The sequence below is a fragment of the Vidua macroura genome, chromosome 4 (assembly GCF_024509145.1).
Source record: "Vidua macroura isolate BioBank_ID:100142 chromosome 4, ASM2450914v1, whole genome shotgun sequence".
In the NCBI taxonomy this organism is placed as follows: domain Eukaryota; kingdom Metazoa; phylum Chordata; class Aves; order Passeriformes; family Viduidae; genus Vidua; species Vidua macroura.
Window position 1 is genome coordinate 69,773,560 of NC_071574.1, and position 26,915 is coordinate 69,800,474.

At 37.1% G+C, this 26,915-nt stretch overlaps 1 protein-coding gene across 17 annotated transcripts in view; it reads right to left on the reverse strand.

The window, feature by feature from the left end:
* Nucleotides 1-714: 714 nt before the first annotated feature.
* The window catches only part of CTNNA2 (catenin alpha 2), a 468,972-nt gene continuing 442,771 nt past the window's right edge, over nt 715-26,915 (reverse strand). For 6 of the 17 annotated variants that reach the window (XM_053974851.1, XM_053974853.1, XM_053974859.1 and 3 more), the window contains 2 exons: nt 17,205-17,348; nt 715-1,892 (listed from right to left, as the gene is read on the reverse strand). In XM_053974851.1, the coding sequence (XP_053830826.1) occupies nt 1,605-1,892; nt 17,205-17,348 (432 nt within the window). In that variant the 3' untranslated portion in view covers nt 715-1,604. Of the gene's footprint in view, nt 1,893-12,451; nt 12,525-14,391; nt 14,476-14,911; nt 14,967-15,142; nt 15,644-17,204; nt 17,349-26,915 lie in introns of those variants that run through there. The other 11 variants (XR_008436618.1, XR_008436617.1, XR_008436616.1 and 8 more) reach the window with 11 other exon arrangements.

Below are 26,915 nucleotides of genomic sequence, written 5' to 3' on the forward strand. Positions count from 1 at the left end.
TCTGAGAGTACATTTCTTTACATAGACTGTGTAGGAGGGCAATAGAACAAAATTTGGTGCTTTGCTATTCTGAGGAATAATCAGCGTATCTGAGACAACATCCAAACATCTCTCAAAAACTCTGCAAGGCCCACACTTGTCACTATTGCTGTAACTCGGTGTTTATCAGAGTGTTTCAAATCCCCTGTGAGGCCATGAATGTTCCCTTAACTTGATAGTATGTAATTATAATGAAAATTAATAGATGTTCATTATTTTTCTTTTATATAGACACCCAGACTTTTTGATAATGATAATACAGGCGATGTAGTTAAGTAACTGTTGGTGTCAAAAGGGAATAAAAGTAGATATTTGTGCAAGGGACTTTGTACAGGTCTGTAAAACGTGGCACAATAGGTGATTCCAAGGTTGTGAAGTGCCAACCTTACAAGTGAATAAATTGAATTATCTTTATGACCCTTCTGAGTTGTTGCATTTAAACAAATAATTTCATCCCACATGATACATATGTCTCATATGTATTGAGGGTTAAATCTGCCTTAGATTTAAACTCTGGTTTTGACCCACTGACCATGTTTGGCTTATTCTGCCTATTAAAAAAAAGAGAAAATTCACAAAAATTAAGAATAAAAAGGAATCACAAGGCAGAATTAGTGACTCTATACATCAACAATGATTCAGGAGATACCTGTGCATTAAAGGAGACGAGCCAGATTGAGGATTCCAAGGTTAAATGAGTTTATTGAGTTAGTGGTTACAATGGTATGTCAGATACCTGTAATCCAAGCTACACCTACATATTTGCCTCTAAATTCTCACACTGTCAGTTCCCGTGTCTCTAAACATTCCACCACCAGGTCTTCTATTACTAATATAATAATAATAATCATCATCAGAATAATAATCATAATATAAAAGGCAATGTCAATCACCATATTGTGCTTCATACTCCACCATAAGGAATTCAATTGGCAAAAGTAAACCTCTGGTCATATTAATGGGCTTAATTGAAATGTGAGCAGTCATAACACTACTAGAATATAAAGAACAAAATCTGGTTCAAAAGAAGCATTTTTAAGATGAATTAGTTTGAATCTGTTTTAAAAATTCACATACTATAATGAAGATGACTTAAAAGTTATATTATTTAATTATTGGGCCACACATTGAAGCATATTGGCTAGTACATTTTTGCACTGCAACAGAAGCAATACAAGCTTTATGGTCTACCATTACAATTCCTTTTTTTTTGTTTTTTTTTCACTTAATATACCTGCCAACCTAATGTTTCTTGCATGCATAAAAATTTTGGGGTTTAGACTTGAATTTGTCATTTATTCCACACATATACCCCCATGACGCAAATTCTTTGGCCAATTTAATGCTATAGTTTCGTTTAAAAAGGAAGCTTGGAGTTAAGTCCACTTAACATCAGAAGGCAATGCCCTGAATTTCGGGCACTGCAGAGAGTTATTTACTGGAATAGAGTCTCAGGTCGCATGCAAATTGTCACCTTGTCCCCCCCACCCCATGCCAGACGCACACAAGTCGGCAGGTACGCATACAAAAAGGAATATAAAACCCTCCTGGTAAAGCTCGGTGGTTTAGAATGAATCCATAGCTTTAAATTCACTTAAGGCCTGTACAGGGGAAATATGTTTCTTCTGGGACCCTCTCCTCACTCTTGTCTGATATTCTTCTGGTTTTTCTCTCTTTACTAGAGGTTTCTTCTCGGGGGCCTTCATCTTCCAAGACACAACTGGAGAGTTCACTGCAGCAGTGCCATAGACCTTCTGATATTTCGTAGAAGCCACATATGATGCTTTCACTGTAAGGACCACAGCGTTCATCAGGTTTTTAGCTGCCTGGATGAGAGAAGTGGCACTGTCCAGCTACAAACAGAAAACAAAATGAAATATAGCAAGGTTACTCCAAAACAAAATACAGCAAGGTCATTCCGTGGCTGGATCACTGGGCCATTTCCTGACTGGAGCCTGGATCCTCCCAGATCTCATTAAAGATGGATCAAATCCTCTTCCTTGGGGTACCCTGCAGTATCCAGCACTGGCAACATCATGCACTGAACAGGAAAGGTAAGACTGTGGTACCTCACATTAAATTTTCTTAATAAGTTAAAGGAAAAGCTTGTGTTGTCTGGGGGTTGTTTTTTGTTTGTCAGTTTGTCTGTTTTTTTGGTTGTTGATTCTTTTTCTACAGTTTAAGAAGTTTTCTGTTTTCTCACACAAATCCTTTTACTGCTTACTTAAACCTTTAAATATTTACTGTTACACATCAACTGCAAAACAGGTCAACAGGGATTTTTCCCAAGTGTTCCAGTCCGTTCTAATTATTCCTGTTAGGCCAGGATAACACCTCCAGTGATGTCTACAGGAACAGTGTGAGGCCAGCACTGAGCTTGTTAGAGAATCCCATCTGAAAAGATGAAAGGAGGTTCTGAAACCCCTACAGAAATGAAAAGATGTGACGGTTAACTGCAGGTTTTGGCAGCTCCTGTAATGTGTGAGTTACTTATGGTCTCAAGGAATGTTCCTTTGTGGTTACCAGGCTTTTTGTACTTTTGTGCTTCTCCCATGCATGAACCTGCCTGAGGTTCCTGAGTGCCCTCAGGATGTAAGAGCCCTCAAGGACTTGGAGAGCTTCAAAACACTGGGACTTCCAGTCAGCAAGCTTCCATCATACTGAAGTGAAGTACATAACCCTGGCCAAAATTTTTAAAAGATTTCAATATACAATGGGGACTTCCAAGACCATGCCTCAATGTTCCACAATGTGAATCAGGCACTCGCCAGATCCAAGTGGATAGTCTCAGAGTGGTAAGTCCTAAAAATATGCTCCTAGGGACTGTAGCAAGCCAGGTTACTACTTCTGATGTTCAGTTATCTCTTTCCTAAAATACTGAAGGGTGGGATAGATTTTTTTTTGTGATAAAGCCTTTCAGATATACCACAGAAATGGCTTCAATTACTTATGTCTTCCCCAGACTGTAGGAATGATATGAGATGTAGTATTACTTTATCTCTTTGATTCCACTCCACATGTTCAGTAAGTTTTTGGCTATTTTTAATTAGTACAAATTGCCTGTGTCACTCAACCTTTCCTGCTCCCTGTTTTGGCAGCACATGGCTGTGTAATAAAAATGCTAAGCAAGGTAAGCAGGACAAACAGTCATAAGGCAATAACAAAACCCACACCATACTTCACCTCAAGCGTTTTGAGTCATTAACAGAAGAGTTCAGGAGAAATCTCCTTCTGAAGTGTCAGTGACTGATGTGAACAAAAATAGACATTACAGAAAGTCTGTATTTGAAACCACATTAATCTATACTTACCTAGGGTATTTTATTTCCTCTGCTCTGGCCTTAAACTCATTATGGTTCATCAAATACATAAACAGCTACATACAGTGAGGTGAAAACCAAGAAAAAAAAGCATTTTAATGACATTCACGTACGTGGTGCCATTCCCTGAAATGCACAGTTAATTGCCTGCCCCTAGTAAATATTTTTCCTTGGGACTAATTTGTATTTCTGTTAGTAAAAGAAATGAAGTTAAAAGATGGAAAATTACATTACATGGCAGAAACATGACTGTTCAATAGGGAGTAATGAAATATAATCCAGTCTAGTGTTATTCTATAACCACACTGCTGCATGATTTATAAGGCAATCTGTATGTTTGTTGGCAAATAACAGATCACACTCTATTAAATTAGGATATTCTAATTTACTACACAGATCTACAATCAAGCATTATTCATTGTTAAATGATTCTTTTTGAAACACTGGTGGATTGATATTGAATATAAAGTGATACCATCAAATAGTGTTTACTTCATAATCAGTGTGGATAAACTGACTGGATTGAGCCTCTACTGCACAGTCCTGAATGAATTCTGGTTGCTTCACATTTACCACCACAAAAAGCTGTTTTACATATATTAAGAAACAGAATAATTAAAGGAAGCATTTTTAAATGAGGGGGCATCAAACTGAGATGCTTAAACCCATACACAGAGTTCAATCTACACCTCTGAACACAGCAATCAGTAATTTTATGGACTGTAGTGATAAGGGCATGCAGAATCTCAGATGCAGGCTGCAATGACACTTTTTAGGAAACCAGGTTTTGTGTTTTGGTGCCATTTTAACTCTCTTCAGTTTCAACATGCTGTTAGAGTAGGTAAGAGCTCCCTGTTTTCACCATTAAGAATCACATTTTAAGATGTAGATACTCAGTCTTTGACCTTAATATCCACTTATCTTGTAAAAGACTTCCAAGTCTTGGAACCAGAAAAGAGACATAAAACCCCATCACAGGCTGTGGGTGTTCTCCAAAATCTGCTGCTGCGTGGATGCATCCAATTTGGCCACGCAAGCACTTCCTGTGATTTTCTTATGGCCTCCAGCTCCTTGCTTGTGTTATGGCTCAGCAAAGAAGAACTAAACTGAATGAACATCATTCCAATTAACATTTAGATCTTCCCACAGCACCATGTTGCTCCAGCTTTAAGCTGTGCTTTGCCACACAGGCACAAAGCTGGAATGAAGCAGCAATGAATCAAGCCCTGAGTGTGTTAATTCCTTACAAAATCTGGGCACAGAAACGTATGCACCTTTCCAAATGTTATGTTAATAATAAAAAAAATCATAAGAAGGAAAATTAACATCTCAAATAAAAGCACCACTAGGAAAATTACTTCACAGTACAGAAGGCAACCTTTACTCCCTGTAATACCCACAGAATTATAGATATAACAGCCAACAGAACCTTTGACTTGCTGCACAAAGTAATGGTGTTCTGCTGCTTAGACTTCTTTAAAAATATACTTGCCTGCTTTTAGGAAAAAAAAAAAAAAGCTATCTCAACCATAAAAATAAACTTAGGTTACTGTCCCACAAAACTCTAAGAACAGTGAATGCTGAGGAAAATTCAAAATTAATAAAGAACCTAAGAATAACTGCACTGGACCTGGTCACTTAGAATAAGTAACGTTGGAAAAGATCTGCCAAGAATATAATTCAAGGGTTTTCTTCCCCCTAGAGAAAATCCTTTGGGTTAGGAGTTTTTGAGCTGCTTATCAGCTGTTCTGCAATTTTCCTGCACTATTTGCAGAATTTTCCAGAATCTTGAGCTAATCAAGATTTCTCGCTTCTTTTACATATACACATTATCTAAGTAAAATAAGCAGCAATTGCAATAAAAAAATAGCTGAAGAATGGGAGGGAATAAAGCTGGAAATTTTTGTCCTTAACAGTAAAGCAATGAAAAGAGATGTTCTCCCTGCATTGTCACACTGTTGTAATGGGGAAGAACTATGTTTTACAAAGGAGAAAATCTAACTTCCAGAGATGTCTTATATTTATAACAATAAATATCCATAAAAATTAAGGGAAATTGAGGAAAAAAACTCCAGTCTCTATTTCCAGTGAGTAATAACACAGAATGGGTAGTTTTAAAAGAGCTGGTTGCTTAAGAATTTTCTATATTATTACTGCTGACTTTAATAAACCTTGAAAAGTGGGTGAAGACATCAAAAGAATTGTAGATAGTTTCTAGTCTCTATATATTTGAGCAACGAAAATAAAATGACCTGTGAAATTACAGGCCAGCTCAGCTGACAGCACTCCCAAATGAAATGATGCAATGTCTGTGGCAGACTCCATAAATAGAGGAAAGAAATGCAGTTAGTGGTAAGCAAAGGGCTGTGTGGGTTAAAATATTTTCAAAGTAACCTACATCATATTTTGGTATGATTAAACTTTGAATTGCTTAAAATAATGCTGTAGGTATAATTGGATCTTTGAAAGGTCTTTTGCTTAGTAATACATGACAGTTTGATTAAAAACTCAGTTGACACAAAACTAACAAGACACATACACAGAAGGATTCCAGATTCTCCAGCAGCTGCTTCCAGAAGTACATATACACACACATAAAAAAATCAGTGCTCAACAGTGAATTTTGCAGTGGGGTCTTGGAGGAACCATTTGGAGGCTTCACAATATTAATATTTCTTCTAAAAACTTGGAAGGAAAGTCACTCATTTGATGAAATTTGCAGATAACAATTGGGAACTGTCAAGTCATGCAAAGGGCAAGTGATTGATATCTAATTAGCTGCTAAAAGCCACAAATGAAGATTTAATTCTGGCCAGATCTACAGCAGATGATACCTAATTAGACAATAAGGAACTTTATTCTCTGCAGGATCCCAGGCAATCACTCCTTGAGTACACAAAAAGGAGGAGACTGATTAAATAGGTTCAATTATCATATTCAGTTTATTGTCTGTGCACAGTTATGGGATACTGAGTCCTCTTCTCCAGGCAAGAACAATACTGAGGAACTGGGAAAGAACTTAGAGAAACTCAGTAACAAAAAAACATCTTTTATGGGAAAGACTCAGCCAGCTCTGTTTTTCCCACTTTCAAATGAATGACTAAAAAATGAGTTTTCACTGACTGAAATCAGCAAGTACATGGTAACAAAGCTGATTGTATTTCAAGTTCCACATGTAAGACAAAGATAAAACTTAAAGGCTGAGAGGCAGAGCAGGTCATTTTAGTTATTAATTACCTGAAATTATTTATTTAGCAGTTATATTAATTAATCAGAAGAACTCATGAAAGATTGATTCTATTTCTTGAAATTGTGAAATCAATATTGGATGGTTTTGCTTAATATGTATTAACTAGTGGACATTTTTAGTGCACATCAGTTCAGGGAGCCTGGGCACCAGTTATGCAGGAAGGCAGCTTAGCTGATAACAACAGCCCCTACTGTCCTTGAAAGGTGTGAAAACAACAAAAAAAAATAGTATGAGGAGCTATTGATAAATACAGTTTGGTCTGGTTCACTTTATAGAGATTGGGAGGAGAAAATATAATTTATTTTACACGTTGAAACAGAACCTGTAGCTCCTCAAATACTCTTTGCCAAGATTTGATTTGTACACCTTTAGCAGGTGACTTAGGCACTGCTAAGCCTTAAGGATTTCTGTGAATTCTGGGTAAATTCCTTGCTTTTTCTCCTTTCCAAAGGAAGTTCACACTTTCCTGGTCAAGGTATAGTTGCCCTTATCCCACCCCAAAAGTCAATCAACAGTCTCCAGAGAAAATAAAGCTACAATTAGGCAATTATGAATCTGGATAGTAAATCAGGAGTATAGATTTCTCAGACTGTATTCTTATGCAAGAGAACATTTTCCTCTCAGCTGCGCTTAACAGTAAATCCACACCTACAAGAGGTATGCCAGAAAAAGATCTTATTTATAAAATCATATCTTACATTTCTGTGGCACATTTCATGCATAAAACATGAGCCTTTTGGAGAGAGCCAATGCAAGAATGGCCTGTTTGCTATTCAGATGCTCCCTTCCCTATGGAAGGAGACATCTGCTCTTTATCAGTGCTACTGAGGGTCTGTTTTAGTCAGTCACTTCAAAATCTCTCAGGCCTCTTGCTAGCTACAGTCCATTTGGAGGAAACTATACTAAATACTTGAAAATCTCTCTCTCAAAAGAAGTCTTTATCTGGAATGTAATGTGGTCATAATAATGTTAAAAATGGATCTGCAGTTACACAGAGAAAATTGTATTGTACTTGTCCTTTCCTAGCTATTTGTTTCCACATTTGACTGCAATTAACTTACTCCTTTATACATGATGAATATTTAATTCATTCTGGGGATAGTTGTGTTTTATAGGTGCCCAATCCACTGAATAATCACCCTCATCTGCATTTTTTCAATTACAGGTAAGAAACCCAGGGGATTCCCAAGCCCATTTGGTTGTATTAAACAAAGGCTGCCACGTCCAAGGACAGCAGAAAGCACAAAAATACAGCAATAACTATGGATATTTTCTATCTTCTATGGACTATAGTCATTTTAAAACACATTACCAACTGCTGTATGCTAATTTGCAAAAGCAGAAACAAATAAAAATACTCCCAGAACTGACATTCCCAGTAAAAGGTAAACAGGCATAATAGAAATGCATTTCTACATTTGCTTTAATATTTATTCCAAGTAAATATTTTAGTATTTTAGAAACAAAAGTATAAATGACAAAATTATATCCTAATTCATTTGCTTTGAGAACACTTAATGTAAAAGCTCATATTTTAACAACTGAAATGGTGAAATGATAAAAAGACAATTGGAAACACCTGAAAGTTAACTAATTACCTAATTACCTAATTATTTTTCTGGAAAATAATTATTGCTAGTGTCTCTCCAGCCTGCAGATCCCAAAGGTAGAAAATAAGTTTTTGAATTTTTGATAGATATTATTTTTTTTCTATCCAACAAATGCATTTACAGTGAATAAATTATTTCTCCCATACTATTACGGGAGAATTATTACTCTCATACTATTGCTATGAGAAATGCATTACAATAATTTATCTAGTTACCAAATATAACACAGGTTATTTCCTCAGTATTTAACATTTATTTAATATCTCGTTGCATTCATTTCAGAATTTAATGGGGCAAATTATTTTGACCCATAACAAAAAAAAACCATCTCAGAAACATTTAATTTTCTTTTTCTACTCATTATCTGCCATTTCATAGGAGAAAAAAGATGCCAAACCAGTACAATTCTTACCACTCACCAGAACCTCTGTAAGGACAAGCAATCCTACACAGCATTGAATTTTTAAAATTCAATTCCTTTAGCAGTCTTTTTCATGCTACAGCACTGTCTCAGAACTTTCAGAGTCTACTGCTGAATTAAAGTATTTCACAACAATCTGAATGCCAAATATCTGGAAAAACTCTACAGGAAAAGGAAAAAGTCCTCAGTGACTAAAGCTAAAGGAGTTTTGTAGATGGGTTGTTTACACCACACGTTTTCTTTGCTAAGGCTGAACGTAGAGGAAGAAACACTTTCTACATCAACTCACAACTGAGAAACAAGGGAATGAGTCTTCTGCCACGATGACTTGAGGGCTTTTTCTTCCAAATCTTCCTCATTCTGCACAGAAGGAATGTCTGGAGGATGATGGCAAGGGTGGAATGTCCTAGACAAAGAGCAGGATTGTCTAATGGCCATCACAACTCCAACGCTACCTGAAGCAAACTCAGCACAACCACATTTACACCTTCAAAACCATTCTGCCCCATGGAGTTTTCTCTGAGTTCTTGGATGATTAACAGGAAATAGAATTTTGTATGACTGATTTAAACCTAATATTCAACAAGATAGAACATCTGCAGCAAGATGAAGTCCATACTCTATCTGATGGGAGAGGCAAACTCCAGCTATAACTAAAACTTTTTTATATTGCCAGGAGGATTTCTGAAGAAAATTAGAGTAGGAAGTCTGCCAAAACTCGGTATCAAGCCAAATAAAAAAGCAATTTGCACTAATTTACACAGGGATTCACATGCCTGAAGTCTACCCAAGATATAACATGGTCTGAACCTGAGGTCACAGAAAAGCATGGGCAGGTCTCTGACAAAAACATCAGTACACATTTCCATTATCATATCCAATTGCAGCTAAATCTGAAAAAAAGAGGAAAGAAATGATCTCTAACTAATCTATGCTACTGATCTCCCTGCTCCCAACTGGAGTTCTGACTGGTAATTTGAAGATAGAAATACATTTTAAAAGCCCAAAATAATCTAATGCTCTTTCAAGCTGAGTTTTAGGAGCAAATCTTTTTGTTCTTTATCTAGAGAACAGGTACAATAAAAGGAAAAAAAAAAACAAACATGTCTTTCTAACACTCTTACCTGAAAGGAGTCCAAATCATGTCTGGTTGGCTGGAAATTGTACTCAGTGATAAAATGCAGGAGACTTTGGATACAAAAAAAATCAATAAAGCACAGAAACACTGTATGCTTTACACGAGTAAATGTGTCATCTCCTGCTATTCCTCCTGATTTTGTTTCAAAGAAAACAAAATAAAAAGCAGCACAAAGCAGGACTTAGGACTGCAATGCTGAGAAATGTGCTATTTCCCCAAATTCTTTTTTAATTTGTACCACTGTCAGAGTGGTATCAGTATGTGATTTATCTCCATGTCTTCATCTGTGGGGATCTGCCAGTTTTTGAGGCAAATCTGCTCCTTCAGCTCCTTTCCTATCTACAAAGTCATATTTGCCAGGTCAGCACAGGGACACTTTGAAGATAAGTGCTCCACAGGCACAGCAGGATTTTCTCAGGAAAACGCTTGGAAACAATGCATTAAACACATCAGAATAAATAATAATAATAAAAAAAATCTTATTGTAGAATGGAAGATGATACCAGGACAACTATTCCTTGCTTGCTAAAGTTTGCCTGCTGTTATTCATGTGTATTTTATGTCTTGTAGAAGCAGATAAAGGCTTCGACCATTCAAGATATTGATCATTTTTGAGGTGCTAAAAGGATTTGACTCCCTTGGAGCTGAGGGTCCTTCCAGTGTTGATCAACTCAATCAGTGAAAAGATTCCTTTCTCTGTTTGATTTCCTGAGCACTTTCCAGGACTTTACAACAGTGTCCAATAAAATAAAAAAAAAAAAAGAAAAAAAAAAATCAAAATTCCATCACAGTCTTAAAGGGGAAGCTCTAATTCAGTCAGACAGAGCTGGCTTAATCATATATAATCAAAAAATTTTAATGGAAATTCTACAATATTATACCAAATAAATTATTCATTATTAACTGTTCCATTTATTTGGCCAAGTCAATCAATGGTTAAACAACATTCAGTAAGTAACAAGAGTTCCCTACTAGAAGGATTTTTTCCCTGGTCAATTACTGAACAAACAATTTGTAAATGCATCTGTTCATTACATATTTAACTTTAGCTAGCACTAAATGCCATTAAAAACCATTAAAACAGGTAGTAATTACCTGTTCTTACTTAGTGCAAGCAAATGAAACCAGAACAAAACAAAAACATTTGTAAAGGCTGTTGCAATTCACAGGGAAAGAACGTGTAAAGATGACAGCAAATCGAGAATAAATTGGAATGAATAAAATTTTGCTCTGAATTCTAAGGGCTCATTTTTATTACTCATATTTTATTATGCAAATATTCTTTAAGGATGAAAAGAACCTTTTGAGGTCATCTAGTGCAATGCCTTGTTGAAAATTTGAATTACATGAGGTTTTGGATTTTGCTGAAATTCGGGTATGTCCAAGGATGGATAATTTCACATCTCTGGACTAGAGAACTCCATCCTGCACTTGAATTTCACTACCCTCCACTTAAAACATTTTTACCTTATATCTAATTGGTATTTCCTATGTGAAAACTTTTTTTTACTGCTTTTCTTGTCCCTATGTCCATGCAACTCTGACAGGTCTGGATCTGGTTCTTCTAAACCCTCCTCAGAGGTAGTTGTAGGCAACAATATTTTCTCTGAGCCTTCTCTGTACACATACAAATGTATCTATGACCTGTGCAGATGATGTTGGCAATCTCATTTTCACTGCTAAAAGAGCAAGTGTCCTATCCAAATGGGGGAAAAAAATGAGTAATTGTAGAAAAGGAGGAAAAAAAAATCATTTTTTCACAAATTTTTAATAGTTCACTGAAATTGTTTAAGTCCAGTACTACTCTCTTCAGAAAATACTTGTGTTCGGGCTTATGGATTTTCCTGGAGTCTCTTTTCCTTTGCAGTTCAGCGCTTTAGGTAACCTTTTCCCTGAGCAACAAATTCCCTGATATCCTCAATGATTCAAATAACCCAAATGGTTCCTGTGCTTTTAACCTGAGGACAACCATTCCTCCACAAAACAAATTAATTCAACCACATCTCCAAATCTAATCACTAATCCAGGATTTATTTAAATGAGATGAAGGTATAGATTCAGAAGTACGGTGAAAGGAAAAGACATTTGCAGAGGCTCTTAGAAAGCTCTTATTTAAATAGTGTACATTAGTCATGATTAGCCACAGACTTGACTGATGTAATTGGCATCAGAAAAATTCAAACTGAATGTCTTTAAATATTAGTCATGGCTGGTGTCACTTGAACCCCCAGATTTTTTTCAGATGCCTCTTATTGAGCAATTTCTCTAGGAATGAAAGCAGGAAAAATAGGGCTGTTCCTATAATCATTGATTTGGTGTGTTTGGTGACTAAGTTAAAGTGTTCATAGTTTTAATTTCTACAAATTAAGTCTTATCCTGCAGTCAAGCTACCTAATTCCAGGTTCTGGACCAAAAGGTGCCAGATTCCTTTTCTGCCTGGTGAAGAAGACCAGGAGTCATGGAGCACTCAAGATCTTTCATGGGTTCTTTCTCTATTGAGATGGGCCAGAGCAATTCACCTTTAAAACTCAGTTTAGAGATCTTAAATTGCATTCGAATCCTAAAAATAGTACAGTGAATCTCGGTAGGTGCTCAACATCTGCAAAGAAAAATTAACTGTTCTTGGATTTGGCCTAGTGGTCCAAGAATTCAAATAACTTATTGAATGTTTCTGAGACTGTTTTCCTTTATTCTCTTTTGGTCCCCACAAACTGCAAGACATACAAATCTCTCCAACCTCCAGAACCTAAAGAGATCAGAGCATCAAGACAGAAAATTTACATAGATAAATGCTCCTTAATAAGAAATTTAAAAATTTCTGTTCAGGAAAAAAATTAGGCATCAGCTCAATTCACAGAAAGTTGAATTTACTTACATATCGATATAAACCCCCAAAAGAAGCCCAAGGCTAAACTTTCTGACTCTGTACACACGGTTTAATTCACCTGCTTATGCCTCTATTTTTTAAGGTATTACCAATCTGAGCAGCTGTCAGTGTCTAGCAGAAATAAGAATCTCTGCCCTCTGGAAATGGCCCTTGAGTTCCACATGAAGGAAGGCTGGAGTGAACATCTCAGATGCAGATGTTTACACTTGGCTAGATGAGTCGGTATTCACACAGCAATAGAGATGAGGGCAAAAACCTCTTCATAATTCAATTAACATCTTTCTGAATAACAAAATAATCAGTTTCCATTACACCAGAGACCTACTCTCATCTTTTTGCACAGCTTGAGTGGGGCAGCCTCCCACTGTTACTGTAGGATTTCTTTCTAATTCTGTCTTTTTCAAACCATACTTAAATTGGGTGAAGTCTTTCACCTGTTGTTTTTTTTTTTGGGGGGGGGGGGTTCTCAGTATTTGTAGTTTATTTGTTTTTGGGAGGTTATTTTGTGGGTTTTGGTTAGTTGGTTTGTTTTATTTTGATTTGGCCATCCAGAGTGGAAAGTGGAATATCAAATGCAAGGCAGAGAAACACTGGTCTTGAACATTAACTAAGTATTTTAGTAGTATGCTATTTTAAAAATAGTAAACTAACTAAAAATTTTAAGTTTTCTTACTTTACATTATCAATAGAAAAAAAAGTTATAAAAAAAAAAGAAGTATTCTAAAAATTTATTTTAATTCTTTCTACTTTTTTCTTTTAGTTACTATTAATAAAATTTTCTTTATATCCTTTGGAAATTTTAAACCTACTTTACCTTTCTCCTAATCCTATCTCACAACAAGAAATAAGTACATACGTAATTAACCAACACTGAAACCCACCACACTCATCAACACATTAATTAAGAAATCTCAAAATTTAAAAAATCTTAAATTAACAAACCAAAAACACTGCAGTCATGGAGTATGTAGTGTTTGAAACCCCTAGTGACTCTATAGATCCTTTCTGCCTTAAGCGTGGCTCAGCATTATTTGTAGAAAGGAAATAATGACAATATTTATTTCTGCTTTCAGTTTTACACCGTGTGTTTGCTTTGAGACACTCAGATAAAAATCCAAGGGATTATGATTAAAAGAATCATATTTAATGTCTTTGAGTGCAACTGTCCCAGGATTAAAAAGTCCAGGGTGTTAAGGCAGTCCTGATTTCCTCCATCCACTACACTCAGTTCAAGTGTAAGTATGTGTAAATTTGTGTTGTAAATTCAAACAAGCTGAGGCCGAGGTTTAAAAGGACTGCAAGTTAAATCATTTTTACCTTATATCTAATTGGTATTTCCTATGTGAAAACTTTTTTTAAATCAGCAGGAAGAGTCCTCTAGAATGCTGTGCACTGTCATTGTGACTCGTGCTTAAACAAGATTAAATCCATACAATTTGTGTTGAGGCAATGGTGTTAAACCAGCCCAAAACTGCAGTAAGAGAGGGCAGGGGGAGAAGCAGCTCTTTGCCAGCTGACATGGTTTGGGAACAGATGGTGCATTTCACAGCTCTCCCTCAACTTCTCACAGAGAAGAAGAAGGTAAGAACCAACCCACAAAGTTTTAATTCAACTCATAAGATAAACCAGCCTGGCAAAGAGAGAAAAATTGGGAATTTCACATAGCTGCTTTAATCACACTGAAAGAAATGCTTGCTCCCTGTAGATGATCTGATGTTTCTCTTGCATCCACAATCTTACATCGTTAAACTATTGCTCACCCTTTGCCATTATGACTGAGGAATAAATCTTTCATCTAAATGTTGATCTCCTTAAATATATAGGTGTAAATAGACTAGTTAATATATTTGGTTTGTTTTGAGATGATTATACACAACGTGCTTGCAAGTATAAATTTTTTAAGAATACTGCATCAAAAATTAACTTTCAGTTTGTTAATAATTTATGAAGATTTAACTCATTTGAATTAGCATGCATTGGAAGAAATTTCTCAGGTATTTGCTTTAAAAGTTTTCATATTAAACACTAAATAAAATCAGCTGAAATCTAGGCCTTATAATATTTAATTTAATGTAATGTACATGTAAATAATATTAAACAAACTTCGTAATTGACTGAATACACATTTAAGCCAAGGCTGTAGATGTAGGAATCTGTGCACTTTGGACATTTTAATATTTTTTCTTAATCATAGCTGCCAGTAAAATAATTTAACAGGGGAATTAGCTCAGTAAATGTAACATTACTTTGTTTATTCTCCCAATGTTAAGCTATTTAGCCAAACTCACAGCCTGGGGTTACCTGGACAAAAAAAAAATGCTATTAGAATTGGCACAGACAGATTTCAGGTTAATTAATGCAACAGTTCATGTAATTTGGAATATCTTCCCCTCTACAAACTCCCCACTATACAGAAGTCAGCCAACTGCTAATTTGCTCATCTTACAAGACAAATTTAGAATGCAAATTTCTCTGGATTCGAAGTAATCCACTGACATCTCTGTTCCACGATATCCCTTCAGTGCTGATCACTGTCTCCAATTCACCACCTTTATTGAATGACACCAATTCTGATTCCCTTTTCCCACTACTTACACCGGTCTTAAAAAGAGTTTCTCTTTCTATGCCACCAAAATGCTTTTGTATCCTTGAAGTGAGATTAGGGCACTGTACAGTTGCTCTTTGTGTTTTATCAATTCTGTGCAAAAACTGAGCTCTCCTGCATTATGCAAGAATAATTATGTGAGAAGGCAATTTGATAAACTCATCAGCCAAGGATGTGCTTAGGATCTAAATTAAATTTTACCTCCAAGCATTTGCCTCTGAAAAGAACAAACTTCAAATCGTCTTTAAGAGCAACAATTCCCATGAAGTTTTCCCAGTGAAACATTAGAGATTGACTAACCTGTTTTTCCTTTTCCTTTCTTGAAAAGATTAAAGTTTGCTGGGGAAGCTAAATTTGCTAGGCAAGTTCATGGCTTTGCAAAGGAAGATTTGAAGATTTCAGTGTTTGGTTTACTTAAGGAATAAACAGTAGTAATAAAACACCTTGTGCACATTATTCAAAGCTAGAAAAACCTGTCAAGGAGACATTTTTATATTCTTTGTCATTATTTTTCTCTTTGACAAGGAGGGAGACAACCATCTGTGAAAGTTTTGGTAGGTAGCTTTGTAAACAAGACTCTCACCCTCCCTGAACTCCATTAGATGTCCTTTGCTTGGATACAAAGAGCATCCCTGAGTCATCAGGGAGGAATATCTATCCATCACTATGGACCAATTCCCAGCAATGCCACTGACCAGAAGATGGAGTGGTCTGCACCCTCACCCAATTGCTCAAAGCCACCCAGTCACCTGAAAATAGAAGTCCCTCATCAATCAGCCTATGAACCCCCTCTGCTGAAAAGGCTGGGACTGCACTCTCATTCTGTGATTTATCCAGGACATGGTGCTGCCTCTTAGTGCCTCTCACTGGGATATGACCAGACCCTACACGAAGCTAGTAAAGAACTTTAAATGAACAAGAGGAGCAAGATTTGCAGTATCCCTAGGGTCCAAAATCTTCATATGATCCTTCTTCTGCCCTTTAGTATGAGAGCTCTGATATCTTGACAGCTTTTATAGATACCCAGGAGGCAGAACAAGAAAGGAAGATCTTCGTAGTCCATCTTGTCTTTTTTAATATGCTGAGGGATATTAAAACAGTGAAGCAGTAATACTTGGGGCTGAGGGAAATAGGTAACAAGACAATGCTTTAAAGTAAAATTGTAACATTTAGGTAGTGAGACAAAAAACACACCAAGAAATTCAGTCAGCAGCATCCCTGCCCATCTCAAGTTCTTATCAAAGAAAAAAAAATCAAATGCTTTGATTTATAATTTCAAAGGCTAAGCCTGAGTCACATCTCTTCTGGGTTTTCTGCTTAATATTATGTCTTCCACAATTTACCTTTGAATTTTATTTCATCTATGAAAAAGGTATTATAATTGGCTTATTGTCAATACACAGCTTCATAAATATTCTGGATAAAGTGAATAAAAACAGTAATAGAGAATATTAAAAAAAAAAAAAAAGAAATCCTGTCCCAAATAAACAGCCATTATTCACAGTTAATAATGATAAATATATAAATAACACCATCTATCTTTAATCATAAAGAACTTCAGGAAAATTATGGCCCAGCACTGTAATTAAATACTGTAATTAAATTAATGAAAGTTCAGTAACTATGTTCAAGGGGACCAGAGCCTGCCTTTGTACAAGGCAAGATAAACACTGAAGGATCAGTTTAACCATCAGCCAATGGACCACCTGTGCAGAGAAATTGCTTTGCAGGTGAAGTTAACTCTGGGACTTCTGTACAGGGAGGAAACTCTTCTCCACAGGTGACTAAGATAACACATGCAATTAACTCTGTGAGTCCTATGGTTAATTTAAAAAAAAAAAAAAAAAGAACTATCAAAAAAATCCCCCATTCTCATGTGTCTTCCCTCCACCCCCAGAGCTATAAAGACATAGATGAGACAGGAGGTTACTCACCGTTGAGGAGTCACCGCTTCCAGTCTCAAGCGTAGCTCCCTCAGCACAGGTGGGTGGGTGGGTGGAAAGTTGACTAGCCCTGCCCCCATCTATGACATCACACTCTACCTCATAAAAGGTAGTGAAAGTGCTCTGAACTCCAGTCTGATTTCCGAGAGATACAGAAAAGAGATAGTGAGAGAGAGAGCAAGAGAAATATTGTGCCGTAGCGTAGAGTGAGGAGAGAGGGGAACGTGTGCTGAAGGAGCTATGCTTGGCCAAGGACACAGGGCCTCCTCCACGATGAGTAACCCCACTGGCTGGGGGTTCCTCTCACTCCTCCCCACAGCACAGGGTCAGCCTGCTTGCTGATTCAAAAGGGGAACACTTTTGGCAGCTTTTGATGACAACCAGAGAGGACAGAAAGCTCTATCCCAATTAAATGCTGACTGACATCAGACCGGGCATGAATTTGGTCGATAGATTCCCAAGTGACTCTATTTTATCTGTGGTTTTGTACAGCCAAACTGCACAAAAACATCCACACCAGTGCACGCAGCTAAAATTCTGGTGATTGCAACAGGAATTACACTTGTGTTCCCCTGCGAGGGATAAACATCCAATTCACACCTGTGGATTGACCCTTGAGTAGAGTAATCCAGAGGGCTGGGCCTCCTGCATCACTGCATGAGGGAGGTCAGGAAAAGAATTGAGCTTTTCTTGCATTGAAAATGAGAACTGACAAACTGTGCTGAAAGAACAAGTGAGGGAAGTATAAAAATTCTGGGCATACATTTATTTACAGAGCACACTTTCAAGTTCCAGAAAATAGCAATAAAATTGCAAAGAGGTGATGTTTATAAAAATGTACATTTTTTAGACAATGACAGCCGTACAGGCTGAGGCACACTTTTTTTCCCAAACAACATCCCAAAGACTGATACTGGAGGACTTAAAATGGGATATTCAGTCTACTTTATTGTAAACGGTATTTTTATCATCCAAATTCTGGAAAAGCAGGTTTGGGAGTAAACATAATTGCTTATATTATCCACTGGGATTTTCTTAATAACCTAGCTGTAGACTAAAATTGAAAAAAGAGTGTATTTTTTTTTTTCTGCTGCTACACCTAACTCCATTAAATAAAACTGCTTAGAGAATGGGGGACTTATTCAGTACCAGTAAAGACTGCTAATGTAAGAGCCTGCCTTTTGGAAGACGAAAAATAAATACTTCTTAAATGTCTTTTGAGAGTGTGTATTATAAGCACTCAGGCTTTTTGGTGCTACAAGGTTCATGTGAATTATAATCTAATAATGATTAGTATTGCTGTCTTAATAATGATTAATGTGCATTCCCTGCTCTGTCAGTGTGTTCTTTGTTTTTCTCTCTTTTCCTTCTACTGAAAAAAGGAAGTGTGTGACTCACATCACTTCACCTAACAACAAACCTTAACGTCTTCTTAACCTTCAAAACTTTAATCATCATGGTTTTCCTGCAGTATCTGCAGATGTTGCTTTAAAGCAGTGCATTTATGGGACTAAAGACTCAACAAAAATGGGTGCCCAGTGGGCAAAATGAAGAGTTATTGTGGCTGTTAGAGATGAGATGTAACTGCAGGAACACAATGCAAAACTAGGCTGCAGCTGAGGAATGCTAAATGATGGCAGTGCTGTTCATAATTTAACTGTTTTCTCTGTACATCATCTCTTGATTACAAACTATTTGCATGTTTGAAGACAGGCAGGAGGAAAACCTCCTCTTGTCCCCTGTATTGAATCGACTCCTTATTAATATTTATGTCTAATGGCCTGATAAAGAGAAAAATCCAATTTTTAAGGGCTGTTATGGTAAAAAGTACCAAGTAGTATTCAGTGAATTCATAACTTAGGTAACCTATGGCTTGACTACTGCACCACAGTTGTTTTTGCCAAATAAAGTAGGAACATATTTCAAACTCCTATGACCACCAGTCCTGATGGAGTCTATGTGAGGTTGCTCCTTCTGATAAAGAGAAGGATGTTCAGAGCATATAACCTTAAAGAGAAGGATGTTCAGAGGGTATAACCTTAAATATCAGCAAAAATACACATGTAGCAGCAGTTCTAAGATCTTGTAAAGAGAGAGTTTAGAGAGATAAAGAGTTAAATTGTCTTTTATTGGGATGAAACATGGAAAAAGCAGAATTAAGTCCTGGAAGACTGAGTATGGCCAAGGACATTCTCCAGTAAAAAGAGAAGATATATGGAGAAATATGGAAAATTCCACCATGATAATGTGATATATACAGTTCAATAGATTGGGTGGCAGATTTTACCCCAGATGGTATTTGGGGCTAATACTGCTTAAATCTGAAATCTTGTTTTGACCTGCTTAGTATGATATCTGTAGTTGATAAAGAGAATATAAAGTGGAGAGCAAAGTTAAGAGCTGTGCACATAGACCTAAACACATTACTGATTAAAAGCAGAGAAAGAATACAGCTCATGAAATTATTTTTTAAAAGTACATACATTCAACAAAGTGCCTAAATCTTCCAAATGTTTCAAGAAACACAATTAAGATTAATTAAATGAATGCAAGGAAATGCAAAGAGACAGTAAATAAAGACTTTAATATAAAATATTTTCTTAAGAGATGTAAGTTAAGCCTAACAGCATAAGAAAACTATATTAATGCTGGTCAAGTAATTGATTTAATCACTTGCACCCAGGCACCAGAAATCAACTTAAAGTAGGGGACCATGTTTGACCTCAAAGATCTGATGGAAATAAAATCCCAGTGTGGTTTATTTCTTGCTTAAAAGGATGAACAGGTGGTGGGAAAGGCAGGCACCACACAGGTACCTCTGGCTGCTGTCTGGGAAGTTTGAGCACAGAGAACCAACCCTGCAGAAGCATCACCCAGACTGGTATGGACACAGAAGGTAAAAAAGGGTGGATTGTAAGGAATTGAAATGAAAGCTGGAAAAGGCCATGTAAAAATGCCAAAGTGACACATATCATAAAAATCTGAGAGCTTTACACAGACACACCTCTGACCCAAAGAGAGCCAGCTGCTCTAGGGCAGCAGCACGATGGGCAAGTGGGAAAATCCTTTTTGTACATTATCTGTCATAGTTAAGGAATGATGAAATATGGAACATTCTACCTGACACTGAACAAAGCTGTAACTTCTCTAACTTTTTGATAATGGAAATGTTGAACCCAGCTGCAGGTATAAAAAGGGGATGAAAATGTTTCTGCAGTTTTTTGGTTCAGATATCGATGCTCTAATCCAGTTTTACAGAATTCTCATTTGGTCTTTGATGAGATTTAGCACACATTACTTGTATACTTCATCTCAGTTTCTAGACATACTATTACCTACCTGCTAACAAGTTCACAAGGTTTTGATGATGTATAGTCAGAATCAGAAAGAACTGATGTTAAAAGAAAGCTTTTGAGAATATCTAACAGTAAGAGGTTAGGATCGATTTTTCTGATACTGGATAGTTTTTTACTTTGACTTCATATCACTGTCTTAATTACATTACACAAAACAAACCCTTTTTGTTGAAGCAGCTGCTTATCAGTCATGTAAGATTAGATGTGATAGCAGAACTATTCTTTCTTTGCTTCTGTGAGGTACATAAATAATAATAATATGTCCCAAGTGGGGAAGAAAATATTTCAGAGATTAGAGATAGAAGGCTACTTTCAACCTTCCTCACTCAGTTAGCTCTCTTCCTAAAGGCCATTATGACCTCCCTCATTTAATGGAAACACATCTCTTTTGTGGAGTTTATAATAAACTTTGTTATAAGCTCTTCTGTTCAGTATTTGCAGTTGATTTTGCTCAGGTTGGAAAAACCTGTTGATGTTTTCCCTTGAGGGCACATCTTCTTGTCTGTGAATAGCTTTGTGTGTGTGTTACTCGTCTGCAACTCTGGGTGTCAAGAAACACAATTACAGTCAAAGTAACTGATGAGTCTGAACTTCAGCTGTTATTCTTTTAATATCTGCAAAAGCACCATCTGATAGTACTTTTAGAAGTGGGATTTAGTGTCACCACTTTCCAACTCAAGGAGTTAAATAATTGCAAGAGCTACAAGATGTACTTCTCTATAAGAAACACAATCCAAAAATCTCCTATTGTGGGTTAAATCTGTCATTATGGAAATTCAGTCCCCCGTAATTCCATGTGCAAGAAACAAACCTCATTTTCATTTATGGCCCTGTGATGAACCTATTAGCAAATCTATGCTGTGCATTAGGGAGGCCAACTGAGAATGCCCCAGGGGAAAGGAATTCTTATTTAATACAAAATAGTGATGCTTGGTCCCAAACCATCTCTTTTAAAGGCAATAAGACAGGAAAACAAGTGAACATAAAATAGCACCAAAGTCCTCTCTTTCTTTATAGTAATTCTTACAGGAATAGTCCTTTGGGACCGTATCTTAGGGTGTGTTAGAATGGTCTTTAAGCCCTGCTAATTATTGTAGGGCTGCTGTAATTTTTGTATCACAAAGCCATTAAATTCCCATTTTCTTCCCAGCTCATTCAGCATGGCCTGGAATAGGAAAACAGGCTGAAGTGAAGCTGTAACCACTGTAGCAGGTGAGCCTTGAATTTTTGAGTGGCTACTATTTTTAAAGCAAATGCAGCATGTAATGAAGCACATATAAGAGTATTTCCAATAGTTCTCTAACCTTTTTCTATGGTCATATTTGTTTCAAGCCTCAGTCTTGAATCTGTAACATTTTACATTGTTTTCAAGGAATTAAATGGTTTCATATTGTTTGGTGTCAGAAATGCTTTTCTTTGCAGAAAATTGTTCTAATGAGAAATTTCAATAAATTTAATCTTCACAAATGCATGAATATTAGTCACTTGATAAAGCACAAGAGCAGGTTCCCCAGAGCCCAAGTGCTTCTTAATAAGGATAAAAGTCTGACCTGTCTAAATTTAAACCTACTGAATGCAGACATATAGATGGTGTGTGTGCTTCTTGTCTCCATGAATATATTATAATGAAGACAAGTGCAGTGTAATTTTGCTTTGCAAATTAAATTCTAGATAACATCTTTCCATTTATGCAGGATACATAGTTTCATATTTATGTGTGTTTATACATGCATCCATATAAATTGAGGTATTTTCATAGTCCTAAACATAGCCTTATATAAAAAAATTGGAACTTCAAAAGAACTGAGCTTATTGCGCAAAAAATATTTTCTTGTTGGGTTTTTCAGTTGTGTCTTGAGCTTTGTTCATCTGCTTTTCCTTACATAAACTCTGTCTGCCACCATCCACCTTCTTTGAAGGAACAATCATACACTAGGCAAAATAGATTAACCTTTCCAGAGGCTTCTGCACAGCTTTTTCTGTGGATCACAGTTATGATCCCCCTGATGCCCATAGCTCAGGGTATGCACTATCATCCAATCCAGCACCTTTGACAAAGGCAAACCCCTGTGAGCTCCCTGACACAGGAACAAGATCCTGCAGGATCTTTCACTTGGCTGAATCAAAACTCTGTACAAATGTCACTTAAAAGAGACCTCTGGAGGACTCTTGTATAACTTTTAACCTGAAATGAGTTGCTTACCAACACTAGATATTCTCAGCTGCTACACTGCCTACTCCAGGCTTGGATCCCTCCAAGGAAGCCAACTGCATAAACTCTCTGAGTTCCAGGTCCATGCTCCCTTTACTGGGATGCCGCAGGTAAGCTACATATAATGAACTGAATTCCTATTATTGTCAAATATTTGGGAGAGGTATTGCACACAGCTTTAGAGACACTACAGGTACATCTGTTTGCCTCTTTTAATTTTTTTTTATTCATCTTTAAGATGTTTCATAGGATAATTAGGAATTCTTCACCGTTCTAACTTTGAGAAAGCCATAAGACAGAGATTCTGTAAAATACATAATTTGTAATAGATATATGATCATGAGGGATTTTATCAGCACTCATTTTGATTAACCTGCATAACTCACTGGTACCTTTGTCCTTTAGGAGCAGTAAATTGACTCCGTGTCAGGATGATACATTTTTTATTTTACCACATCATCAGGTAGTCCCTTCATGGACAGTGTACTGAGGGACATTCTGTGCCAGCAGGAGTTGGAGACTCCTAAATTAGTCAGTTCACACAAATTTGTTCCAGATAAAGGTTTATCCAAACCTGTATAAGTATATATGCCTCACATAGCCATATACTTTGGAACTGAGTGCACTTACTATGGCTTTATTTCACCCTCACATGTATCAATATATCTGCATACACTCAAACACTTATGCAGAGGTTACTTAAATATATCTCCAACCCAAACTGTCCAGCTAAAACATCTTTCTGTATTTTTCATGTCTTTAATGTCTCCCAAAGCAGATGACATGAGCTGCTTGAATATACCATGTGGATCAAGGTCTCACTTTCACAACCCAGCCCCAGTCTTCTGGTCCTGGAAGCTGTCTTTTCACAATGCCAAAATAAAGACCCTGAGTTTTTTTATTTTCTCTACTTGCTTGTTCTATTAGGCAAGTAGAGATTATTGTGGAGTTTATCAATTTTATGGTCCTGACTTCATCTCAGTCCTTTCCCAACACTGCAATTCTTTTATTTCATACTCCTATCTTGCTTTTGGTTTGGCTTTCTTCCCCAGAACATTTCATATCTCCTATTTCTTTGGCTTACTTCCTTATTATTTCCTAAGTGCTGTTCTTTACCCTCTGCTTCCACAGAATCACAGGATCAACTAGGTTGGAAAAGACCTCTGAGCTCATTGAGTCCATCCTATGACCCAGCACCACCATGGCACTGTGTGCCTTGTCCAGTCTTTCCTTAAACACCTCCAGGGACTGTGACTCCACCACCTCCTGGGCAGCCCATTCCAATGTCTAATCACCTTTTCTATGAAGATATCCCTCCTAATGTCCAAGCTAATCCTCCTCTGGCACAGCTTAAGGCTGTGTCCTCTTATACTGTGGCTGGTTGCCTGGGAGCTGGGGAGAATCCCCTCCCTCCCCTGCTGCCCACGGTGCTTTGGATGCAGCTCAGGGAACGGGTGGTTTCTGGGCAGCCAGTGCACATTGCTGGGTCGTGTGGAGCTTTTCATCAACCAACACCCCCAAGCTCTTCTTCTCAGGTCTGCTCTCAGTCCATTCTCCTCCCAGCCTGTGTTTGTGTCAGGGATTGCCCTGACCCAGCTGCAGGACCTTGCACTTGGCCTTGCTGAACTGCATGAGGTCCTTACAGACCCACCTCTCCAGCCTGTCCAGGCCCCTCTGGATGACATCCCTCCCCTCCAGTGTGCCAGTGGCACCACACAGCTCAGTGTTGTCACAAAACCTGCTGAGGGTGCACTTGATCCCAGAGTCCATGTCAGTGACAAAGATGTTAAACAGTGCCAGTCCCACCACCACCCCTGAGGAACACGCTCATCCCTGGTGTCCACTTGGACAGTGAGCCCTTCACTACAACTCTTTGAGTGTGACCATGCAGCCAGCTCCTTATCCACTTCTCTACAGTTTAGAGACAAGGATATGTGAGCCAGTTGTTCTATTTCTGTTATAAATTTATAGCAAAACTCATTTTGTCACTAGCTGAGTAACCTTTTTGCACTGTTGAGAATATTGACGAGAAGGAACCCAACAGTTTTGTCAATTTACCAACTCTTCCTTCAGGAACCTTTCTTTCACATACTCCTCAATTCTTGCCTGGTTCAGAAGTATGAAATTGGTTTGTTTACCAAACTCCAAATCATCACTTTTCCCATTCTCTTAAGCATTTTAAATGCAAAAGTTCTCCGTGATTGCCAACTTTAAAACAAAGGAAAACATCCCAGAAAGGCTTTCTGTTTCAGGGAAATGAAACAACCCATCAGTGGCTCTTAAGTAGCTGCTCTTAATCTAAACTCAATGAAAGATGGCCTTGCTCTCTTTTAATAACTTCAAACTACCTGATTTTTCTTTGAGTCTATAGAGTTAATATTATATATCAATAACTTGATACTTTACTGTCCACATGATACCAACTTGTTTTTACAGTATGAAGTAGTTTAGAATAATTCAGCCTTAATTAAAAGAAAAGTAGGATATTAAGCCATTTTTATTAGCTGTAAGATCCATAGGCAGAATTGATAGGGAAACTGCTGGTGAGCTCATCTGAAATAACTGCTAGATGCTCACTGTTTTTCTCTGACAAATAATGAGGCTCATTCATATTTGATGAGGACTGGCTCTTTCTGGTTACCTTACTCATCACTGATCACAAATAAACATGTAATTATTTTGCAGTATATCTGTATTTGTTCATCCTTTTATGTATCCACCCTCCCAATCCAGGTGTTTTGTCAATTTTCATCACGTCCCACCCTAAACTAATGGGATGGCTCCAGCCCTTTCACCTTCCTGTTCCTGCTAAACTCCTCACTTCAATTCACCAAACAAGAGCTCCTTGATAAACTCACAATCTTACCTACACTGTCTTGTATCTTCAACAGAATATAGGAATCCTTCTCTGGGCATCACAGTTGAGCCTATTATGTTAAGATAAATAGGACTTGGAAAATAACTGGGAACTGAATCCAGCTAAAGTGTATGTTTGGAGTGTGTTTTGGCTATTGATTCCATACTTTTGGACAGTGTTCAAAGGCACGTGGCTGCTACTCTGTATGACACTGCATATCTGTCTGGTTTAGAAGTTTAAGACTCTGGCAATTTTTCTGATAATACAGCTGATTTTATCTGCACAGCTCTAAATCAAACCTGAACATGATAAGGAGCTGCCTTGGATAAGGGATTTTCTTAAATTCTGCTCAATCTAATTCTACAGGAAAAAACTGTGGCAAATCTACTAACATAAACAAGAACTTTAAAAAATGCAAGCTCACAGCCAAAATGGATAGTAGGTAAATGAGCTGATCAGCTTCCGAGATGCAGTAAACAGAACAAGTGGATATTTATTCTAGAAAAGGAAATGAATATATAGATTTGTTTTATCGTCATTCTCTTGCTAACAAGAGGCAGACAGAAATGCTAGAAAAATAAAGCAGCCCTAGAGTTAGAAGTCTAATTTTTTTATCTAAATAAGAAACATCATTAAAAGCAACTGAACAAAAGTAGCTCCCACAAAAAGGCAAGGCCATCAGCAAGAGTTAAGTATATGTAAATGGGATTTACTTCACTGAGAGCAGTGTACTCTCAGCACCTCAGAGGATTCATTCCAATACAATACTGCAAGTGATTATGAAGCAAATATGCATTACCTTAAATAAACCAAAGCAAGAGACAAAGCAAATTATTTTGAAGTGGTTTTACTCTGTAATTTCATTAAAGAAGGTTGTTTATTTTCAGAGGGGAACTAGAAATTGAATATTGAAATCTAAAATTACAGAAACATAAATCTGTTTATGGACCAAGGTCAAGGAGAGTTTTATTAGGACCAAGGCTGTCATCTACACAGTTAGAAATATTTTGCAATTTTGGATATTAATTTCTTTTTGCTTTTATTAAACATCCTCCTCACCACTTTTGCTTATTTTCCAGGGCTCCTCACTGAAGAACTAGTATCAGGGTTTTTCCTTGTTTTACTTTTCAAAACTCCATTGGAATCAGGAATTAAGTGCCTCACCTTGGAACATAAAGGGCAGAATAAATAGACGGACTAAATTGTCCTTGCCCATTAATATTGCCCTGCCTAATATTAATGTGGAATTAGCTGATGTGTGCTAACTCCCAATTGCC